The 21,387-nt window shown below is 42.3% G+C and overlaps 1 protein-coding gene across 4 annotated transcripts in view; it reads right to left on the bottom strand.

Moving 5' to 3' along the window:
- Nucleotides 1–19,627, bottom strand: part of LOC144696130 (S-adenosylmethionine decarboxylase proenzyme-like) — a 74,938-nt gene extending 55,311 nt beyond the window's left edge. For 3 of the 4 annotated variants that reach the window (XR_013580076.1, XM_078567460.1, XM_078567462.1), the window contains exons 1-2: nucleotides 19,479–19,621; nucleotides 16,225–16,311 (exon numbers count right to left, since the gene is read on the bottom strand). Coding sequence is in view for 3 of the 4 variants with exons in the window: in XM_078567460.1 (XP_078423586.1) it covers nucleotides 16,225–16,311; nucleotides 19,479–19,585 (194 nt within the window). In the remaining variant the exon portion in view is untranslated. Of the gene's footprint in view, nucleotides 1–16,224; nucleotides 16,312–19,478 lie in introns of all 4 variants that reach the window. The other variant, XM_078567463.1, reaches the window with a different exon arrangement.
- Between the last annotated feature and the right edge of the window lie 1,760 nt (nucleotides 19,628–21,387).

The raw sequence follows: 21,387 nt of genomic DNA, 5'->3' as shown, positions 1-21,387 counted from the left end.
TCACCTTGTTAGATCCAGCACTGGTCAGCATCAACCCTATTTGTGCATCCTGCTGCACCAGATGGCCTTGCGATTTTGCACACGCTCAGCTTGGGGGTTTATCTGTGATTAAAAATGTAAAATTAACGTGCCAAGTGTGAAGTCAATTTCTGCCTTGGACAGTTGCCCATAAGAGAGTTAAGTTGAGATGGTCAAAAAGCCATGCAGTTCTAATGCTTCACTTCCCAAGGTTAGTTTTCAATGCGTTTTTATTAAAGTTTAGCCCAATAATTCCAGGTAATGACTGTGCTAACTACAGCAACAAATCTGCTATCCTCATTTTGATTGTGATCAAATTGAAACTTATTTGAACTTTTGACATTAATGTAGACAACAAGGCAGATTCACAGTGTAATGTAACCTTTCCTGAAATTGTTCATCAGTAGTATATTTTTATTTTTTCAGGGCATAAATCCTAATCGGTCTGCTAAAGAGAAAAGGTGAGATGAAATTTTACAGTGAATTTTCTATGTTTGATTTTTAGGTTAATGAGAACAAAAGGGTCGACCTCCTCAATGACACATATGCAGATGTCACTGACTGCCTATTTTTCTTTTGGAGTGATTTTATATTATCCTCTCCTTCCCTAGGTTTCTACACGCACCTTTCCCTTGCCCAAGGGCAGCCAATTGCTTTCATCTCAGGCTCTCTATCACAGCCACTAGAAGAGGCACAGAATTCCCTGTGGTTTGGAGTATCTCACCTTCTGGTTTTAATTTCCTTTCTGCGGGGAATCATCTGGTGTGTGCCAGCGTCTGCATGGACTGCACAACTGAGATCAAGAGCTCACTGTGTGGGCACACGAGGGTGTGAATCTATGTCCCACTGCCCCCCTGGCACAACGCAGTAACATGGCATTGCTTATGATTCCTGATATTTTTCGATACCAACTGCATTGAGAATAGGCAGCAGTAGATTTAAACCAAGATGCGGCATTAGTCTTTGATAAAGGAAGGACAATTGCACTCAGGACAGGACTGTTTGCAGGGGGAAATGTTGAAGAAACTTCAGACTGACGATTTGAATCAGTCATTTCTGTAAATATATTAATTAATGATTGAATTGTGATGCCGAATTTTATAGTATAGAGGAGCACAATCCAAGGCCAAAGAACCAACACTGCCTTGTTGATTGATTTCATTCAGCCTGACATGTCATTTCCTTTATTTAAAAATATCTTTTCATTGTATTTTATTCTTTGTTTCACTTAAATAGACATGGTCAGTTCACACGTATACATGTTACTGAAACACCATGTACAAATGGAGAGCTTCAGTAACAGATTGACTCAGCTACCTCATCCCCTACTCTCCGTTTGCCCGTTTCTTATAAGCTTTTCTTCGAAGCAGTAGGGATATAATGAAGTATTTTTCTCAAGTTGCCAAATCACTGATTTAGGGCCATTATTAGTGCCTTCTGCACAGAGGTCAGTGGTCCTTGATCTATTATTTCTATTATTATTATTGGCTATCTCTCACTAGTGAGATTGATTGTCTTCCATGAGTCTGAAGATGGCTGACGAGGCCGATTTGGGTTCTGCAGACTTTATGGCACGTAGGGCATTGGTTGTCATGTGGGATGTCTGGTCGTGTATTATCAGCTTGGGTTCTTTTCACTACTTTCGCTTTTCCACTTCATTTTGTCATCGTTGGGTCTCAAAATGCTGGGATCCTTCCCACAGAGTCTACCACCATCTGGTTTGGTCCAAGACTATGGTCTCCCAGGAGTTGATGTCAATGTTATATTTCTTCACGTTGGCTTTTAGCGCATCCTTCAAGCGCTTCTTCTGTCCTCCTCTGGTGCAGCCAACGTAAAGGGGAATCCTAAAGTCTTCTATAGGCACATAAATAGTAAAAGGATGATAAAAGGAGGAGTGGGGCCAAGGGGGCTTGGCTGAGGTGTTAAATGAATACTTTGCTTCTTTAGTAAAGACAGAGGTAGATGCTACACAGGCCATGGTGACAGAGGAGGAAACTCTGTCATTAGAAGGGTTCAAATTTGATAAGGAGGTATTGGATGAACTGTCGGCACTTAAAGTTGATAAGGCACTGGGACCGGATGAGATGCATCCAAGGGTATTGAAGGAAGTAAGAGTGGAAATTGCAGGGGCACTCGCCATATTCTTTCAGTCTTCCCTAGACTCAGGGGAGGAGGCAGAGGACTGGAGAATTGCAAACATTACGCCCTTGTTTAAAAAATTTTGTAAGGATAAGTCCAGCTATTATAGACCAGTCAGTTTACCTTCAGTGGTGGGGAAGCTTCTAGAAATAATTATTCGGAATAGAATTATTCAGGAAAAATGTGGGTTGACTAGGAAGAGCCAGCATGGATTTCTTAAGAGAAAATCAAGTTAACTAGCTTGTTGGAGTTTTTTGAAGAGCTAACAGAGAAGGTTTATGAGGAACCAACTAGAGAACAGGCCATCTTCGACTGGGTATTGTGTAATGAGAAAGGAATAATTGGCAATCTAGTTGTGCGAGGCCCCTTGGGGATGAGCGACCATAATATGATAGAATTCTGCATCAAGATGGAGAGTGACGTAGTTGATTCAGTGACTTGGGTCCTGAATCTTAATAAAGGAAACTACGATGGTATGAGGCACGAGTTGGCTATGATGGATTGGGAAACATTACTTAAAGGGATGACGGTGGATAGGCAATGGCAAACATTCAAAGAGCGCATGGGTGAACTGCAACAATTATTTATTCCTGTCTGGTGCAAAAGTAAAACAGGAAAGAAGGCCAAACCATGGCTTACAAGGGAAATTAGAGATAGTATTAGATCCAAGGAAGAGGCATACAAATTGTCCAGAAAAAACAACAGACCTGAGGATTTGGAGCAGTTTAGAATTCAGCAAAGGAGGACCAAGGGATTGATTAAGAAGGGGAAAATAGAGTACGAGAGTAAGCTTGCATGAAACATAAAAACTGACTGTAAAAGTTTCTATAGGTATGTGAAGAGAAAAAGATTGGTGAAGACCAATGTAGGTCCCTTACAGTCAGAAACAGGGGAATTTATAATGGGGAAGAAAGAAATGGCTGACCAACTAAATACATACTTTGGTTCTGACTTCACAAAGGAGGACACAAATAACATACCAGAAATGTTGGGGAACGCAGGGTTTAGTGAGAGGGAGGAACTGAAAGAAATCAGTATTAGTAGGGAAATGGTGTTGGGGAAATTGATGGGATTGAAGGCCGATAAGTCCCTGGGGCCTGATAATCTACATCCCAGAGTACTTAAGGAAGTGGCCCTAGAAATAGTGGATGCATTGGTGGTCATCTTCCGAGATTCTATTGACTCTGGAACAGTTCCTATAGATTGGAGGGTAGCTAATGTAACCCCACTATTTAAAAAGGGAGGCAGAGAGAAAACAGGGAATTATAGCCAGCCTGTCGTCAGTAGTGGGGAAAATTCTAGAGTCCATTATAAAAGATTTAATAGCTGAGCACGTGGAAAACAGTGGCAGAATCGGACAGAGTTAGCATGGATTTACGAAAGGGAAATCATGCTTGACAAATCTACTGGAATTTTTCGAGGATGTAACTAGTAGAGTTGATGAGGGGGAGCCAGTGGATGTGGTTTATTTGGACTTTCAGAAGGCTTTTGACAAAGTCCCACATAAGAGATTAGTGTGTAAAATGAAAGCGCATGGGATTGCGGGTAGTGTATTGAGATGGATAGAAAACTGGTTCAGGAAACAGGAATAAACGGGTCTTTATCCGAATGGCAGGCAGTGACTAGTGGGGTACCGCAGGGATCGGTGCTGGGACCCCAGTTATTCACAATATATATTAATGATTTAGATGAGAGAATTAAATGTAATATCTCCAAATTTGCAGATGACACAAAGCTGATTGGGAGGGTGAGCTGTGAGGAGGATGTAGAGATGCTTCAGTGTGATTTGGACAAGCTGAGTGAGTGGGCAAATGCATGGCAGATACAGCATAATGTGAATAAATGTGAGGTTATCCATTTTGGTAGCAAAAACAGGAAGGCAGATTATTATCTGAATGGCTATAAATTGAGAGAGGGGAATGTGCAACAACACCTGGGTGTCCTTGTACACCAGTCACTGAAGGTAAGCATGCAGGTGCAGCAGGTGATAAAGAAGGCAAATGGTATGTTGGCCTTCATAGCCAAAGGATTGGAGTACAGGATCAGGGATGTCTTGCTGCAATTGTACAGGGCCTTGGTGAGACCACACCTGGAATATTGTGTGCAGTTTTGGTCTCCATATCTGAGGAAGGATGTACTTGCTATGGAGGGAGTGCAGCGAAGGTTTACCCGACTGATTCCTGGGATGACGGGACTGACATATGAGGAGAGGTTGAATCGATTAGGATTATATTCGCTGGAGTTCAGAAGAATGAGGGGGGATCTCATAGAAACCAATAAAATTCTAACAGGACTAGACAGGGTAGATGCAGGAAGGATGTTCCCGATGGTGGGGGAGTCCAGAACTAGGGGTCACAGTCTGAGGATATGGGGTAGACCATTTAGGACTGAGATGAGGAGAAATTTCTTCACCCAGAGAGTGGTGAGCCTGTGGAATTCGCTACCACAGAAAGTAGTTGAGGCCAAAACATTGTATGTTTTAGATATAGCTCTTGGGGTGAAAGGGATCAGAGGGTTTGGGGAGAAAGCGGGAGCAGGCTATTGAGTTGGATGATCAGCCATGATCATAATGAATGGTGGAGCAGGCTCGAAGGGCCGAATGGCCTACTCCTGCTCCTAGTTTTTATGTTTCTATGTAATGCTGTTGATGTGGTGTATGTGGGCTTCCAAAAGGCATTCAAGACAGTGCCACACAACAGACTTGTGAGAAAGGTTATTGCTCATGGAATAAAAGGGACAGTAGCAACGTGGATACAAAATTGGCTGAGTAATTGGACACAGCGAGTAAGGGTTAATGGATATTTTTCGGGCTGGAGGAAGGTTTGTAGTGGAGTTCCCCAGGGGTCGGTATTGGAACCCTTGCTTTTCCTGATATATATTAATGATCTAGATCTTGGTGTGCAGGGGACAATTTCAAAGTTTGCGGATGATACAAAACTTGGTAGCATTGCAAACTGTGAGGAGGATAGTGTAGAACTTCAAATGGACATAGACAAGTTGGTGAAGTGGGCAGATAAGTGGCAGATGAAGTTTAATGCAGAGAAGTGTGAGGTGATTCATTTTGGTAGGAAGAACATGGAGAGGTAATATAAAATAAGGGGTACAACTCTAAAGGATAAGCAGGAGCAGCAGGACCTGGGTTTTTATGTGCATAAGCCATTAAAGATGGCAGGACAGGTGGAGAGAACAGTTAGTAAAACATACAGTATCCTGGGCTTTATTAATAGGGACATAAAGTACAAGAGCAAGGAGGTTGTGCTGAACTTCTATAGGACACTATTTAGACCTCAGCTGGAGTATTGTGTACAGTTCTGGGCATGATACTTTAGGAAGACATTGGAAAGAGTGCAGAAGAGGTTTACAAAAATAGTTCCAGGGATGAGAAACTTCAATTATGAAGATAGATTGGAGAAGTTGGGACTGTTCTCATTGGAGAAGAGAAGGCTAAGAGGAGATTTGATAGAGGTGTTCAAAATCATGAGGGGGGTTGTCAGGGTAGATTAGAACGAGAGGGCACAAATTTAAAGTGATTTTCAAAAGAAGCAAATGCAGCGTGAGAAAAAACTTTTTCACACAGCGAGTGGTTCGGGTCTGGAATGCACTGCCTGGAAAGTGTGGTGGAGGCAGGTTCAATCGAGGCATTCAAGAGGGCAGTGGATGATTATTTAAATAGCAACGATGGTGTCGGGCGAGCGTCCCGATGTCAACGCGCGGTTGCATGATAGTTCGGCCGGTGGCCGCACGCAGGAATCATCAGCGCGCCTGTTGTCAGTTAGAAGGCCTATTCAGGCCATTAAAGTATTAATTAACTTAAATTTTTTGCTGCCCATCCAACTTTACAATTGGCCAGCAGGCGAAACCTCATCCACGGGCGGGATGAAATTTCCAACAGCAAATAAAAATAAAATAAAAATTGTTACATCTTATTCATAACATGTCCCTGCTCGTGTGACAGAGTCACACGAGGGGAGATGTTTTTTAGCATTTAAAAATCCTTTACTTTTGTTTTTCAGGACTCTTCCTCTCTCTGAGGCAGCTCTGTGCCTCAGGGAGCTTTCCCACTGTGCACCCACGCACATACACAAAGCTCCCCGCTGGCCCTCCTCCCCACCCTGCCCACAAGCAGTGCTGAGTGCTACAGCTCAGGCTGGGCGGGCCTTAATTGGACAGCCAGTCTGAAATTGTCTGAAATTGCGGTCCAGCCTCGATCGTGGGTGGCCATCGGCTTCCCGACTGCCCCTACCCACCCCCACCAAGCCCACCCGACAAGGGCAAGACTCTGACCCTGGTATCTGACATTTCTACACGTATAATAAATGCGATGCTTAGTGTTTTCTATGCTCCCCTCGAAACTCTAGCAGCATCTTTTGAGTCCCATTTTGTAGTTATGTTACCATGATCTTTGTTTTTGTCCTCTGCCCTAGAATTTTCAGGGTCTTAGAGATTACAGAATTGTCAACAGAGAAATATTTGTAGATCTCTCATTGACGTAAGAGCATAGCTCTATAGATTAGTCCAGATCTGACCATGGAATCCAATGGTGAGATCTAATTCAAAGACTGTCCTACACCCTTAGGCTTAACAGCACATGGAATATATCTTCAGTGCGGAGGGTGGGTTTAAAGAAGCACTTGAGTAGTTTAGCAGACGCCCGGGATAATTTATTAACTTAATTAGGATCTGTTTTAATGTTTTCAGCAAATTAACTCTCCTACTTGTGAGCCTAAAACATTAAAAATATATTAGGTATGAGCAGAGCTCTGTGTCAGACCAGCAGCTCATTATAACCATAGTACAGACATATGGGGCAGAATTTTCCTGACTCTGAGGTGGTGGGCTTGGAGGCAGGGTGGGGGTGGCGGGGGCAGGGGAAGGGGGGGTCTCTGGGAAAATGGTAGGGAGCCACGTCAAACTGTTCTGTTGAAAGATCATTGATCTGAAACGTTAACTCTGTTCCTCTCTCTCCACAGAAGCTGCCTGACCTGCTGAGTATTTCCAGCATTTTCTGTTTTTAATTAAACTCTCATTGTTAAGAGTTTGACCCTCAGTTATAATTTAACGGAAACTAGAATTTATGAAAATGCACCAACAGCCTTATTTTTCATTTACTTATTAAGAGTAAAATGTTTACTCGCTTTTTGGAAACAAAGCACGAAGTAAAAATTTGTTCAGATGCCTGACTTACATTTCCATACCGACTGTATGCTAAACGAAAAATGGTTTACTGAAGACTTTTAGAGAATTCAGCTTTACTTAAAGAGCATGGAAGTCCCCTGGTGCACTGGGCAGCATCCCTGCCTCTGATCTGAAGTCCCACCCCAGGACTTGTTGGCCAAGGAAGGTGTGTTCATATTGCGGCCACCAGATTGGGTATCAACCTCCAAATCCTTCCAAATCACGTCAATGGCAAGCAGTAAGAGTGGGAGACATGGTCAGCCAGGTGACGGAAAGAACATTGGAGCCTCCACCATCACTATCCAGAGCTCCAGACTCTAACATGAATGTAAAAAGTGCCTGTTGCCACAGCAACTCGGACTCCCCGAGTAAACGATGACCCACCAGGGCCAAGGAGAGAAATCATGGGCTCTGGTACTTCTCCTGTTTCTGGGCCCCTAATTCCCCACCCACCCTTCCCGCCTTTAGCCTTCCCCCTTAATCATGCATGATATCTTTTCCGCTTTCAAGATTCACCAATTAATCCACCAATCAGCCACAGGAAGGTCCTAGTAAAATTATGACACCCGTTATTGGTATCTGGTTTCAAATATCACCCAATATGTATTAAGCATATATAAGACCCGAGGGCACAGCCTCAGAGTAAAGGGAAGACCTTTTAGAACAGAGATGAGGAGAAACTTCTTTAGACAGAGAGTGGTGAATCTATGGAATTCATTGCCACAGAAGGCTGTGGAGGCCAGGTCATTGAGTGTATTTAAGACCGAGATAGATAGGTTCTTGATTGGTAAGGGGATCAAAGGTTACGGGGAAAAGGTGGGAAAATGGGGTTGAGAAGCTTATCAGCCATGATTGAATGGCGGAGCAGATTCGACGGGCCGAATGGCCTAATTTCTGTTCCTATGTCTTATGGTCTTATAAGCATAGGTCATTAATATTCAAAGCAGCAAAGATATAATGCAGTGTGTGTGCACCCTATAAGTGATCCCAGAGAGTAAAATTATACATTAACAGCATCAGACAATATTGTTAATTTGACGGCAAAATATTCAAATAGTTATTTATAACACTGTGCAGAGGATAACACCGATTTCGGTGTCTGCCTCAGCCCTCAACTAACATGTTCTGCCATTGCACCAAATGGACATGGTGACAATAAATTCATATGTGGGGGAAAGATTCAATACTTGCAATGCAGACAAACTGCACAAGTTCCTGTCCATTCTGTGGAAGAAGTAAAAGACTTTCTTCTGCTTGCATGCATGATATTATTCAATATAACTATTTCATAAAAGAGGTGTAATTGGATTCTATTTTATCAGTAATCTCAAAGGGTAGAAAGATCAAATGATTCTTGAGCAACAAAGTGGAGTGATTGAACAACATATGTTTTTACTGTCAGTGGAAAGCATTGGAGCCCTTAGGTGTCTCTGTGCAGCACAACTGTTAAGAGGCCAGAGCACAAAGACTGAGTGGTTCACAATTTTATCTGTGTTTTCCTGATCCGCAAGTCTGAAGACTCTGCTGATTGCTACTTCCCACTACAATATATTTTCAATATCCACAATGCAATACAACTTTATCATGATATTTCAATACCTCAAAAGCACCAAGATAGAGTGGGATAGTAGGTAAATAGAGAAAGGGACAAGATTGAAGTCAATGGAAAAGACTGGAGAATGGAGAATCATATGCAGTGTAAAACAGGTTACTGATTTACTAGGAACCCATTAGGCCCTTCTGCCCTGGCAATTTCACTCCACACAGCTTGCTCATAGTAAATTTCCATTAGCAACAAAATGAAAAGAACTCCAGCCACGATTCAACCCTCTGTTTGCAAGGTAATTATGGATGACAAAGATCATTTAGCCTAGCTTATCTTATCCATCCAGAATGACAATATGAGCATATATATTAGGAGTTGGAGTAAGTCATTCGGCCCCACAAGCCTGCTCCACCATTTGATAACATTGCCTATATTATACCAGTGACTATACCTCAAAAGTACTGAATTGGCTGTGAAGTGATTTGGAACATCGTGAAAGGTGCTGTGTAAATTTAAGTTTTGTCTTTTTTTCCATTACACCTGCACGCAGTAGGCAGATTGACTGTAGCAATTGTGAAATTGGAGGCCCAATGCTCATTCTCTAAGGATAATTAATCACAGAGCAATTAACTGATGACTTGAAAGTGGCTACAAAGAAATCACTACATTTACAAAACAATTCAACTCTGTAGCTAATACAACCTTACCATTCTGACTTCTCTGACACCAGTATACCATAAAAAGCATCTGCCCCTTTTATGCTAATGACACTATCCCCTGGATTTGTCAATCAGACATGTACCAGCAGCTCAGGAAAAATGTACATTGAATTGTTGATCTGAATTTTTAAGAGAAGAATGATGCATGGTGCAAAAATTAAGTGCAGCCTCAACTCAAGAACTGGACTGTTTCCGCTTCCCCTGAAGCTTTTGTGCAAATGGTGTTGTACACTGAATTTACAGCCTACCTGGGGTAAACCTAGGGCGGTGTAGATTTGTGAAACATTTCTTTAAGCAACCTCTTAGTGACAAATTGGGATTTCATTCCCAGACTTTGCAAGAGTAATAAAACGGATGAGTCAACACCCTGTTTTGCATCGATCCCAGTTTTTAGCTTCTTACATTTATTTAGATGAGGCCCAAGATTCTCAAGCCTCTGGTGCATCAACACAGCGTGGCATCAGAATTGTGCCTATCTACTAAAGAGCATAATGAAAATTTAGACCGTGATTTACTGGTTTAAATTCAAAAGAGAATTTAGGGAGGAATAAAGTATTTAATTTTGTGGTACTAAACCTTAAAAGCGACCACCCCCAACCCCCTACAAAACAATTCAACTCTGTAGCTAATACAACCTTACCATTCTGACTTCTCTGGCACCAATATACCATAAAAAGCATCTGCCCCTTTTATGCTAATGACACTATCCCCCGGATCTGTCAATCAGACATGTACAAGCAGCTCAGGAAAAATGTACATTGAATTGTTGATCCGAATTTTTCAGAGAAGAATGATGCATGGCGCAAAGATTAAGCCACAAGCCCTGCCACCACGCCCTCTACCAGCCCTTAACCCCACCCCCACTGCTGCCTCGCCCCCATGCCCTCACCCAACCACATCCACCACACCCCCACCTACCATCCCCTCACCCCACCGCCCCCTCACCCACCAGTACCCAATTGGCTCTGGAATTATTACACTGGGTTCACTTACCATTTCTCAAGCAGCTTTTCAGCTGAGAACATTCTCCTGACAATAGCTGCAAATAGGAACTGCTTCTGACCTTCGGGCAGTTCGGTGGTTTTCAGGCGGGCTTTGAAAAAAAACATTGGAACCACGAAGCTGCCCGTGTGTCGGAAGTAGCAGTGCAACAACTCGGTGAAGCTGACCTGACAGAATAGCTTTAAGAAAAACCGGAACTCTCAGGCTGACAATTCCGATTTTCTTATGCTGATCTTCCCGGTCTGCATTTCTGGCTGCTCGGTCTGGGTGACGAGAAGCTCAGTTTAAAACACTGAGCCCACCCACCCACCCCCCCGCACACCCACAGCCCCAAGCCCTGATGTTTGGCACCATCAGCACGCACCCACCCTCTCTCCCCTACACCCCGCCAGGCCCTGCTAAGCTGCAGGCACTTTCTGCAGATATGGCTGTCCAGGATTGCAGTCAATTCCACAGACTCCCACATGTTGCAGTCACAGCACACCACCAGCCCTGCCATTTATCTCATTACTCCATCAGTTAGTAATTTACGTGTCTAAAGTAATTGAAAGTTGCATTTCCCTAGCTTGGAGCCAGAGAGAGAAAACTCACCAACTACTGGAGGCTGAAATAAAAGTAGAAAAAAAGAGCACCTGTATCTCCCTCTGCATCAAATTCCCACCTGAATTCCCAACTACACACACTAGGGCCAGAGGTTTTCCGTCGACGAGTTTGGGGGCGGGACCCGCTCGCCGAGGGGAAAATGACGCGGGATTACATCGGGAGGAACCCCCGACGTCATCCCGGGCCATTTAAATATTTAGGAAGGCGGAGGCACAGCGAGATCAGCTGTCCGCCCGCCGACCTGTCAATGGCCAATTGAAGCCATTGACAGGGTAATTAAGCTCATTAAATGCCCTGCCCGTCCAACCTTAAGGCTGGCGGGCAGGCCAGGAGCCCCGGCGGGATGAGGTTTCATGTCCGTTTTAAAAATGTTTAATAAACTTTATGTCCTTTTTATTAACATGTCCCATCTCGTGTGAAATTGTCACATGAGGGGGACATGTTAATAAATTATTTATTTATCTATTCTTGATATTTAAAAAACTTGCAGCGCTCTCCCTGAGACAGCACTTAGCCTCAGGGAGATGTGCGCTCTTTCATGCGCATGCGCAAAAGAGCGCACTCTGACAGTTGGGGAATCCCTCCCCTCCCACACAGGAAGTGCATAGCGCTTCCTGTCGGGCAACCCGCTGGGTGGGCTTAATTGGCCCGCCCACTCAAAATGGCAGCGGGGCCCGTTTCGGTGGCGGGAGTCGGCTGCCCGCCCGCCGCTGAGTCGGTGGGGCCCGCACGCCCATCAAGGGCAAAATTCTGCCCATATGTCTTGTCTCACTCCAGCTTTGTCTCCTCTCCATGTGTCCCTTTACTCTCCTATTCAACATTGAGCACTGGTAGTTAAAAGAGAAGAGAAACATTTAGGAAACTCAGAATTTTTATAAATGACGTGGAGTACAGAATATTGTCCAAGGTTCCCAAGCTTACGAATAACACCAAATTGATGCTAATCACTGTGTGATGCCCCAAAGGGATTTGGATAGGGAAAAAGTAATGAACAGAGAGGTGACAAATGGAATATCACACAGATAATCATATAGCACTGAAATGAGGAAGAAGAAGTGAGAATATGGATTACGTGTTAAGTGGCAAAGTGCTTGAGGTAACAGCAGAAAAGAGATCTGACAATAATGATGACTGGGTTGTAAAAATGTGTTTGATTTTCTCAGGTGGTGAAGAAAGCAGCTAAACTGCTTGAATGTGAAAATTAAAGATTTTGACTCAGTGTGCTGCATCCTCGTCTCTGAGTTGGAAGGTTGTGGGTTTAAGCCCCGCCCAAAGACTTGAGTACAAAAATCAAAGCTGACGTTCCAGTGCAGTACTAAGGGAGTGCAACACTATCAGAGGTGCTCTCAGTTTTGGATGAGAGGTTAAACCAAGGCCCTATTTTCCCTCTCAGCGGATGTAAAAGATCCCATGACACCAATTCACAGAAGAGCAAGAGGTGTTGTCCCCAGTGTTCTGGCCGATATTTATCCCTCAATCCATATAATTAAAACAGATTATCTGATCATTATCACATTGCTGTTTGTGGGAAGTTACTGTGTGCAAATTTTGCTGCCATATTTCCTACATTACAAACAGCGATTACACTTCAAAAACACTTAATTGACTCTAAAGCACTTTGGGATGTCATTAGGGTATGAAAGATGCTATAGAAAGTCTTAAGACTTTATAAATTTCAAACTTTTTGAAATGCACCATCCACCCCTCTCTTCATTGGGTATTTCTGTCTTTAATTTTCATTTCCTCCATCTAAAGATAACTCAGTGTTACACAGATAACTTTAAAACCTCCAACTTTATTTGGTAAGAATTCAGTTGGCTCAAGTTCTGTCTTGTTCCTTAATTTCATTTGCATTTAAAACCATGATTTATCGAAAAATAGCTACACGGTCTAACTAATTATATTTTTACTTATTCACTTATTTTAACTGTTTGTTTTAAAGTCTCTGTCAGTGATTTCAATGGAGAAAAAAAGAACAAAAATGATTATCTATTAATTTCGCACGGCAGAATTTTTTTACCTATTTCCATTCCCACCAACCTCGGGAAAAGCTCATCAGTTTGTAGATCTGAGTGCCTTTCTGAGGAATTAGTTTAAGTTATCTAGGAAGACGATGCTAAAAGCAAATAATCTATAATTCAAACTTCAACAATTTTGCAATAATTTACTTCCAGTGTTCAGAGTTATGTTTCTGCTGCATGTGACTGTAATCTTAATGAATTTTTCATGGGCTGACATCACATCATGGTCTAATTACTGCAACTATATTTATTGAGTTGAAGGAAATGTTTGCTGCAAATGCATTAAGCCCACATCACGCAACAAAAACCTAATTAGTGTCCATACTCCCTCTAGGTACACTGGAACTAAAGCACAAGATGCACCGTTAAATCCATCTTTTCCTCACTTACCTAATTCATTTTAATTGTTAATGACATTACTCAGAGGCAGTGACGATCAGTGCGGACTCTTTCTAACTAGGGAGTGCGCGCACAGTGGGAAGGGAGTGGGGGACAGGGAGGTGATGAATGAAGCATTGTGAAGAGAGGGAAGAATGGGCAATACATTGTTAAAATTAAAAGCACCGGACCTTTACATTGTTGTTCGATACTGCCGTGGCTGTGATTAAATGAGATGCCAGCTGTCCTGAGAGAAATGATCTCCCTGGAGCTGAATCCCAATTGGAAAGCTGTATGTGGGAGATTTCTTTCGGAATGTGTCTTTAAAGCCTAGAGTGTTTAAAAATGATATGCAGCAAAACTTATTAAAATTCTTAGTTACAGCCACAATTTCCTCATTGTTTGCCCCACTGTACCTGTCAAACACTATATTTGACTGGGGAGAAAGAGGTGGCATTAATTAAAACAATTCTGGGTATGGTAATCTCTTAGAGCAATACACAAATCGACACTGGTGCAATCGAGGGGTTTGTTACTGAGTTTTATCCTTTTTCATTTATGGAAAGCCTAAATATACAATGGAGCTGGAGAATTAAGCATAAATCAAGCCTTGCTTGGCAAAGAGATGGGCAGGGGAAATTTTGAGGAAGTACTTCTGACATAGAGTGGCTGTTCTGTTGGTATGTTTAGTGACGTGGGCTGGAATAATTGATTAATTTCTTATTGTGAATGCTATTTTTTGGCATTCAGCTAAATCAGGAATCAAGATCGCACCCAGTTTGAAAAAAAAATCAACTGATGTGATTATTTTATTAAATGATAGTGGCAGCGACCATGATAAACCTTTAGAAAACATTGAGGAATTAAATTTAAACTGATTGATTTTGAGTTGTATCCTTGTTCTTGACTGGTAGTTATTTTGGTCTGCATTTCAATGAATCACATGGTAAAGTTGCATAGAAAGACTCAATTGATTATATTTACTTTAGCTGAAGAAAAAGCTAAGAGGTAATACAATATAGGCCTTCAAAAAATAAAGATTTGCATTTATATAGCAACTTTCATGACCACCAGATATCCCAACTGCTTGACAACCAGTGAAGGACTTCTGTAGTGTAGTCATCGTTGTAACCTAGGAAATGCAGCAGCCAATTTGTGCATGGCAAGCTCCCACAAGCAAGCGATATAACAATGGTCAGATAATCTATTTACTGTGATATTGATTAGGGGATAAATATTTCCCAGGGCCTTGGAGATACCTCCCCTGCTGTTCTTCGAAATATTGCCATGGAATCTTTTACATTCGTCCAAGATGGTAGATAGGGCGTCAGTTTAATGCCTCATCCAATAGACAGCACCTCCAACAGTGCAACACTCCCTCGGTACTCCACTGAAGTATCACTCTAGATTTTTGCTCTCAAGTTCCACAACCTTAGGTGTCATTGCAACCAACTGAGCCAAATTAGCACAAACAGCATAAGTACAAAATTCCCAAGCCTTGTACAAGGATTTTTTTTTTATTTTGATGAGATTGTGAGCGTGAAAAAATGCTATTTAGACAGGATTGATTTGGGACAAATTGGTGCCTTCAAAAGAGGGCTGGTGTGAGATATCGGCAGCAACAGAACAAACTTGGATCTACTGATTACTGATTACTTTTTCAGGGAGGCAGGAGAAGGAACTTTGTTTTCTTAAAGCAGGGGATGAACAGGTGGCTGGGAAGTCCATAAGAAATAACTGTATGTAGCCTCTGCAATTTGTGCCAATTTGGTTTTTATTATATCCCTAAGTTAATACATGGTTAATTGAATCAATCAAGAAAGCATTGTTCTTGGTTTTTTTTTGCACTATAAACATTTACTTGTCACCTGCAAATTTAATGTGTTATGCACTATCACACAAGATTAAATTCATAAAGAGTGTGTAAACGGAATACAGATTGAGTCCCTATTTTTCCACTTTGCAAAATGCAGCCTAAATTTCTAAAGCAAATAATGACTTCAGTTTTCTGGTTGTAAATGGTTTAAATGCGCTTTTCCTATAATAGAACAGCCTTGGGTGCACAAACAATGCCTGAAGCTAAAGCAACATCCTACATTCCTCCTGTGAAACTTACAATCTCTTACCATTAATCACTCAGTTCTCATCATAACAGGAAGTTACAATGGCCTCTGGAGGCCAGAACGAAGGTCAAACAATTCATTCCATTGCACAAACCCTCAATATCCATACCTTTGACTCTTAAAAATTATTCTGACTTTCTGTGTCTCATTATAATTTAATGAATAGAGCAAGTAACTTTCAAAAGTGCCCCACATTCCCAAACATCTGGAACCTGCATATGAAGACTTTTAAGTGTTTGGTCTTGATTAAGATGTGTTCATTATAATGTCCATATATGAAGTGATTAAATGAAAAGAACTTGGTCAAAATTAAAATTTGTATCCTACAATTTTAAACTTGCTCAACTTGTCTTTTTTTTTAACCAAAAGTGAACATAAAACAAGATCCAGCTAGTTTTTTTTTAATCTCAGAAAGAGAACGTGTCAAACAATGGATTTAAGGGGTCCTTAAAACAGTCTAACAATCAATATATGTATCATGTCCCACAGTTGTCACTTACCTGAGCACATAAGCATCTTGCCAGTCTGTTCTTGTCACACTGACAATCAAACAATGAACATTTTTCAGCAGCTTGTTCCATTCCAGTCTATTTTACACAAAAAATGGTAGCAGTTACTGACAAAAAGCTTTAGTAGCATCTTCATTGTGACTACCTGTCCAGTCACAGTAACTGTTTTTAGAAGACAGGGAGAACTTACTGCTACATTAATACTGCCAAACTCTGTATCCGTAGTAGTGTGTTGTTACAAGTGTAATATATAATCAACTACAACAATGACATGCAAAAAAATTGGTGGATCAAAAATAAAACCTGAAGGTAGAGATTATTATGATTTCTGGTCCATTCCAATGTTACCTGTTGCCGTCAGTTTACATCAGCTTTCACCCTACTATGTAATGAGTATAAAGATATGATGCAATTTGCTTAGCAACACTGACTGACCAAGTGCTGTTAAGTGTGTCGACATCAAATGCATATAAAATTATTAAGCAGCAATGATAAATCATAAATATTCCCATTTTTCCAAATATTTGCAGCTGTAGGGTGAAGGTCTGAATTTGCTGGAGACGAAAGGTGCGTGGGAGGAGGGCAGGAGGGATGGGTGCTGGGCATATACAGGTGGCATAAGCTGCAGGGATAGTCTTGAAGCACTTCTCACTAACATTGGTATACACTGCCAGTATAAGTGGTCTGTTGTCAAGGCAACAGACAGTTATCTTCTCAATTTCCCATCTAGGGCGAACATTTCTTAAAACAGCAAATCCTTAATCAAAATATAAGATGAGGAAGGCAGATTTTTAAAGATGGATTCGAAATACACTACAATTATCATCTGGCAAGTTTTCTTGGGTGTTTAGTTGTTGTGGTTTCATTAAAAAGGTAGATATTAGATATGTGATTTATAGCACATTCTACTCTCAAACTGTACCCATTCTGCCTTTTCTTCAAAGCCTTGCCTGAACATCCCTCCAATGGCTGTTCTTCATCTGTAAGATTCACCAATTGAGCGTTGGGCATCTTTTAACTGGGGAGGAGAGAAGGACAAAACTAGCGAGCCTGTTTCTGTTCTTGTCCAATATCTACACCCTGGCCCTTCCCAGCTGTTTACTGGAGGAGTCATCAGGAATGGGGACTTTGGTATATGTCACCATTTCCCTAACAGGGCATTATTAATTCGACCAACGCAGTGCTTAATATCCAGATAATGTTTGAACAGTGGATGCTCAAAAGAGAAATCGGAAGAACCTCAAAGCAAAATATTTGATTTTGAAAAATGTGTATCTTTCAATAATGATCACTGCTGTAACATGTATAGTTGGGAAAACTTGGAAAATGTATTTGGTTAATTTGTTTTAAAAAAAAATCATACTGATCAGTTTCTGGATCAAGTGGGCAGTTGCTGACGGTTTAATGTTTGACATGCTTTCCCAGAATAGCTCCATCAGCTTGGAGTATGTTGCAGTGAAGCCGGGACTGCAGGACCAGACGCAAGCTGAATGTCAACCACAATGTTACCTCCGAAATACGTGAGGCCGGGCTGACTATCTCTGTAAAGGATCATTGTGATAATGCGCTTTCCTCTTAATGATGACCGTGCACAGTGATCTTGTTTCAAATACATCGATAGGAAATGGTCGACTGACAATGTGTGTTATATTTTTAATGAGCACGCTCGGGGACTCGATATTAATATTAATAGTCAGTGTGTATGTAACAAGAGCGCCCTCGTATACCACTGATGTTACAGACTCCTTAATATTACCCTTAATACCTTAACAGTGCAACCCTGTTTTTTTCTGGCAAGATGTGATCATCCCAAATAATCTGATCTTCCTAAATTTGGATGCAAATAAGATGTGATTAAATGGGTAGTTCCATTTTCACACCGTTTACGAATCACGCCTGAGCTTCTATTATACGTTACAATATGTTGAAAACCTTTGATGTGCAGAAGGCTGATGTATTGTTTCACATTTATATAAAAAAAATAGATTCACTAAATCAGCCACTGCTTTATTCTTCAGCTTTCCTGGAAAGGTACAGTGATGTGGGTACAGAAATACACCGCTACCCCAAAGGCGAGGAGTTTGTCCCCCACTCAGAAAGGCTTGTAGCAAACTAGGAGATTAAAAACAAAGAACTACTGCGGATGCTGGAAATCCAAAACAAAAACAGAAATTACCTGGAAAAACTCAGCAGGTCTGGCAGCATCTGCTGAGTTTTTCCAGGTAATTCTGTTTTTGTTTTGGATGCTACCAGACCTGCTGAGTTTTTCCAGGTAATTCTGTTTTTGCTTTGTAGCAAACTAAACCCAGCCACCCATTCCTCATCCATGTAGAGTGCTGGGCCAGGATTGAGAGTTTCTGTGGTTTGCAGATGGTGCAGCTTGCAAAAGAGGTTATTTAAAGAAAATATGCAACCCCGTTTCCTGAAAGCGACATTTTGAACCCTGATGTTGCGGGAGGTGAGGAAGATTTCCAAGAAACAATCCTGTTGCTCAGAAATAACCCCGGCACAGGCCCGTGGAGGCCTTACTCTCAGCGCCATTCATAAAAAAACAAACAAACAAACAAGACCTTCCTGTCAAGAGGCCTCCAGCTGACCAGAAATTGATTTTTAATGTTGATGGGGTTTGCAGACAGGAAGATTTCAACGCAATGATAAGGGAGAAAACCAAGTTTTGACACTGGAAATCTGCTGGTGTTACCAGCATGCCTCTTTGTTTTAACCAACCCTCCAAAAAAACTTACTTATTTTTAAATGTTAATTTTCAGGAAATGGGAGTGTTAAAGTAGAAATGTTGTGAGCCACAGCTTGAGTTTAAGGGGGTTTAGCTTTGTCTGAATCTGTTTCAATGCGTGATGCCAATTAGTCGAATTCAAAGTGGACCCTTTATTGTGGCTCGTTTGGTTTCAGTGTCAAAATTGCGAAACCTTGCAAAAGGATGGATTATTTGTTGGCGACCGCTGGAAGTGATCCATTAAAGCTACAGATCGAAAGCATCATTTCGATGTCAGCTGCTCCATCCCTCCCTCCCTCCACATTTGTTTGACTTGGGGGGGGGGGAGGGGGTGGGTAGGGGGTGAGCTGCAAGGCACACGGTGGTGCACCAGGACCCTTTTTTTTTGGTAATATTTCAAAGCGGTTGTGCTATGCATTCTATCCAAGCGCTTGTGTGTGCATTTATATAGAAATAGATATTCCCAACTGGATTCCTGCTGCCCTCCCCGTCGCTGCTTCGTTACTTGTACCTGGGGATGTTGCGGAGATCTCCCGATCCTTTAGTTTCATCCTTCCGAGAAAACCACACCTCAAGCAGTTTTTCGGTGCCTTCAAAGAAATGACCAGTGCTCTCCATGGCGAGCTGAATTTCTCCTTTGAGGTAACTTGCTCGATTTGTGTTGTATGTTGTGTGTGTGTTGTTGTTGTTTTTGTTGTTATTGTTGTGACTAATGTAAAACGGTGCGAGGATCGCTAGCTGATGTCTCCTGCCATCTGTGAGTTCAGTAGCAGTAAGAGGCAGGGTGATCTTTAGCTGTGCTTATTGAAACTGGATATTGAAATGTACCCTGGGAGCTGTAGTCCGCCGCCCTTGTCAGTTGCGTTGTCGAACTCTGTAACTTGCGTCTTGACCCTAAGAACAGCCACAAGGCTGGAGGAAAATAGCCCCGTCTCTGTCCTCTCGAGTAATGTTAATCCAAGATTTACTGAAAGTGGAAAAAATAAACCTGACACTTATTCTCTGCCTTTTACTGATCCGCACCGTTTCTCTTCAGTCACCAGGATGTTTGACATGAACATCACCTTGTTTATTATTATTATTATTATTAATAATAATAATAATAATAATAAACCTTGTTTAACCGTCTCCAACCAAGCTACTGAAGTATCTCCCTGGTGCGTGTCTCTGATAATAGGTTGCAGATTTTCTCCCTGCACTTGGCAAAGTTCAGGGAACTTGGCCACAGACTGTGAGCACCAATACGGCTAGGTGCTGGTAATCTTCCTGCTGTGTGTCCCAAGTAGAACCACGCTGCCCACTGGGACACTATGACAGCAAAGTGGGAAGGCTCTAAGCTCACAGTGAGTTTACTCGTGCGTCAGTTTGGCTGGTCGGTTAGCAATGGCCTGAGATATCGGGGTAGGAACAGATTACCATGTCTATCAGAGCAGGTTATTTGGCTCTGAACTTGCTCGGCCAGGCAGGTCCCCTAGCTAGTTTAACCCCAAAGAAATCCTAACGACCTTTCCCACCCCGGTCCTGTGAAATGCCTTGACACAATCTATCGAGTTAAGGGCGCTATATAATTACAATTGTTGTTGTAGACAGCTGACAGAAATGGGTATTAGCGCTTGCTAGGTGGGTAACAAGTGTTGGGAATTTCTCACAAGGGGCGTGGTGAGGGTACAACTCACCAGGAAGTGTACAAGTGCATCGTTATGGTTCTCCTGACGATGGTGTGGTTGAACAGGGATTGCACTAGTTTGAGCTGTGGGATTATCTCCCCCTCTGCACTCCAGTCAGGGGAGGCAGTTAGCCCTAGATAAATGAGATATGGTTGCCTCAGCTGAACTCTAGTAATAGTTGTTGGTAAGTGCTGTCTCGAGAGTGAGTCCCCCTCTATACCACAGGCATACCTTTAACATGGTGATGTTTGTTTTTTACCTTCACACTCTTCCTTCACTTTGGAGAATGGTGGAGGGGCTGATTAACAATCTGGTAGGCTATGCCCTGAACATATCTTCCATGTCCATCATCAAGTCCTGGAGTGGAACTTGAACCCAGAGCCTTCCGGATCAGAGGCAGGCTGGCCACCAACTGAGCCCCCAGACTTGACTACAGTATGGTGATAGGACCAACGCAGAGCGACCTACAACCTGCAGCCAGATCGATCTTCTGAACACCATGGCCCGGATTTTCACTCTCGAAGTGGGAATCGCAGAGTCAGCCAGTTTCTGCCTCCTGGCCAACTACACCTTTCTCATGGCCGGGTGGCAGGAATGGGCGAGAGTCAGGGCTGCCCCCTCCTGAAGCAAGCCCCAGGCAGGAATGGGGGTGGGCGGAAGCAGAGGCGGGTCGAGTCCGTTCACTCGGACATCATCCCAATTCTGTAAATGAGTGTAGACACCCGAGTGCTCACCCCTCACCCCCCCAAGCCA

This window comes from Cetorhinus maximus, chromosome 21 (genome assembly GCF_964194155.1).
Source record: "Cetorhinus maximus chromosome 21, sCetMax3.hap1.1, whole genome shotgun sequence".
Taxonomy (NCBI): domain Eukaryota; kingdom Metazoa; phylum Chordata; class Chondrichthyes; order Lamniformes; family Cetorhinidae; genus Cetorhinus; species Cetorhinus maximus.
Note: the sequence above shows the minus strand (reverse complement) of the source record. Positions and strands in the feature narration are given on the sequence as shown.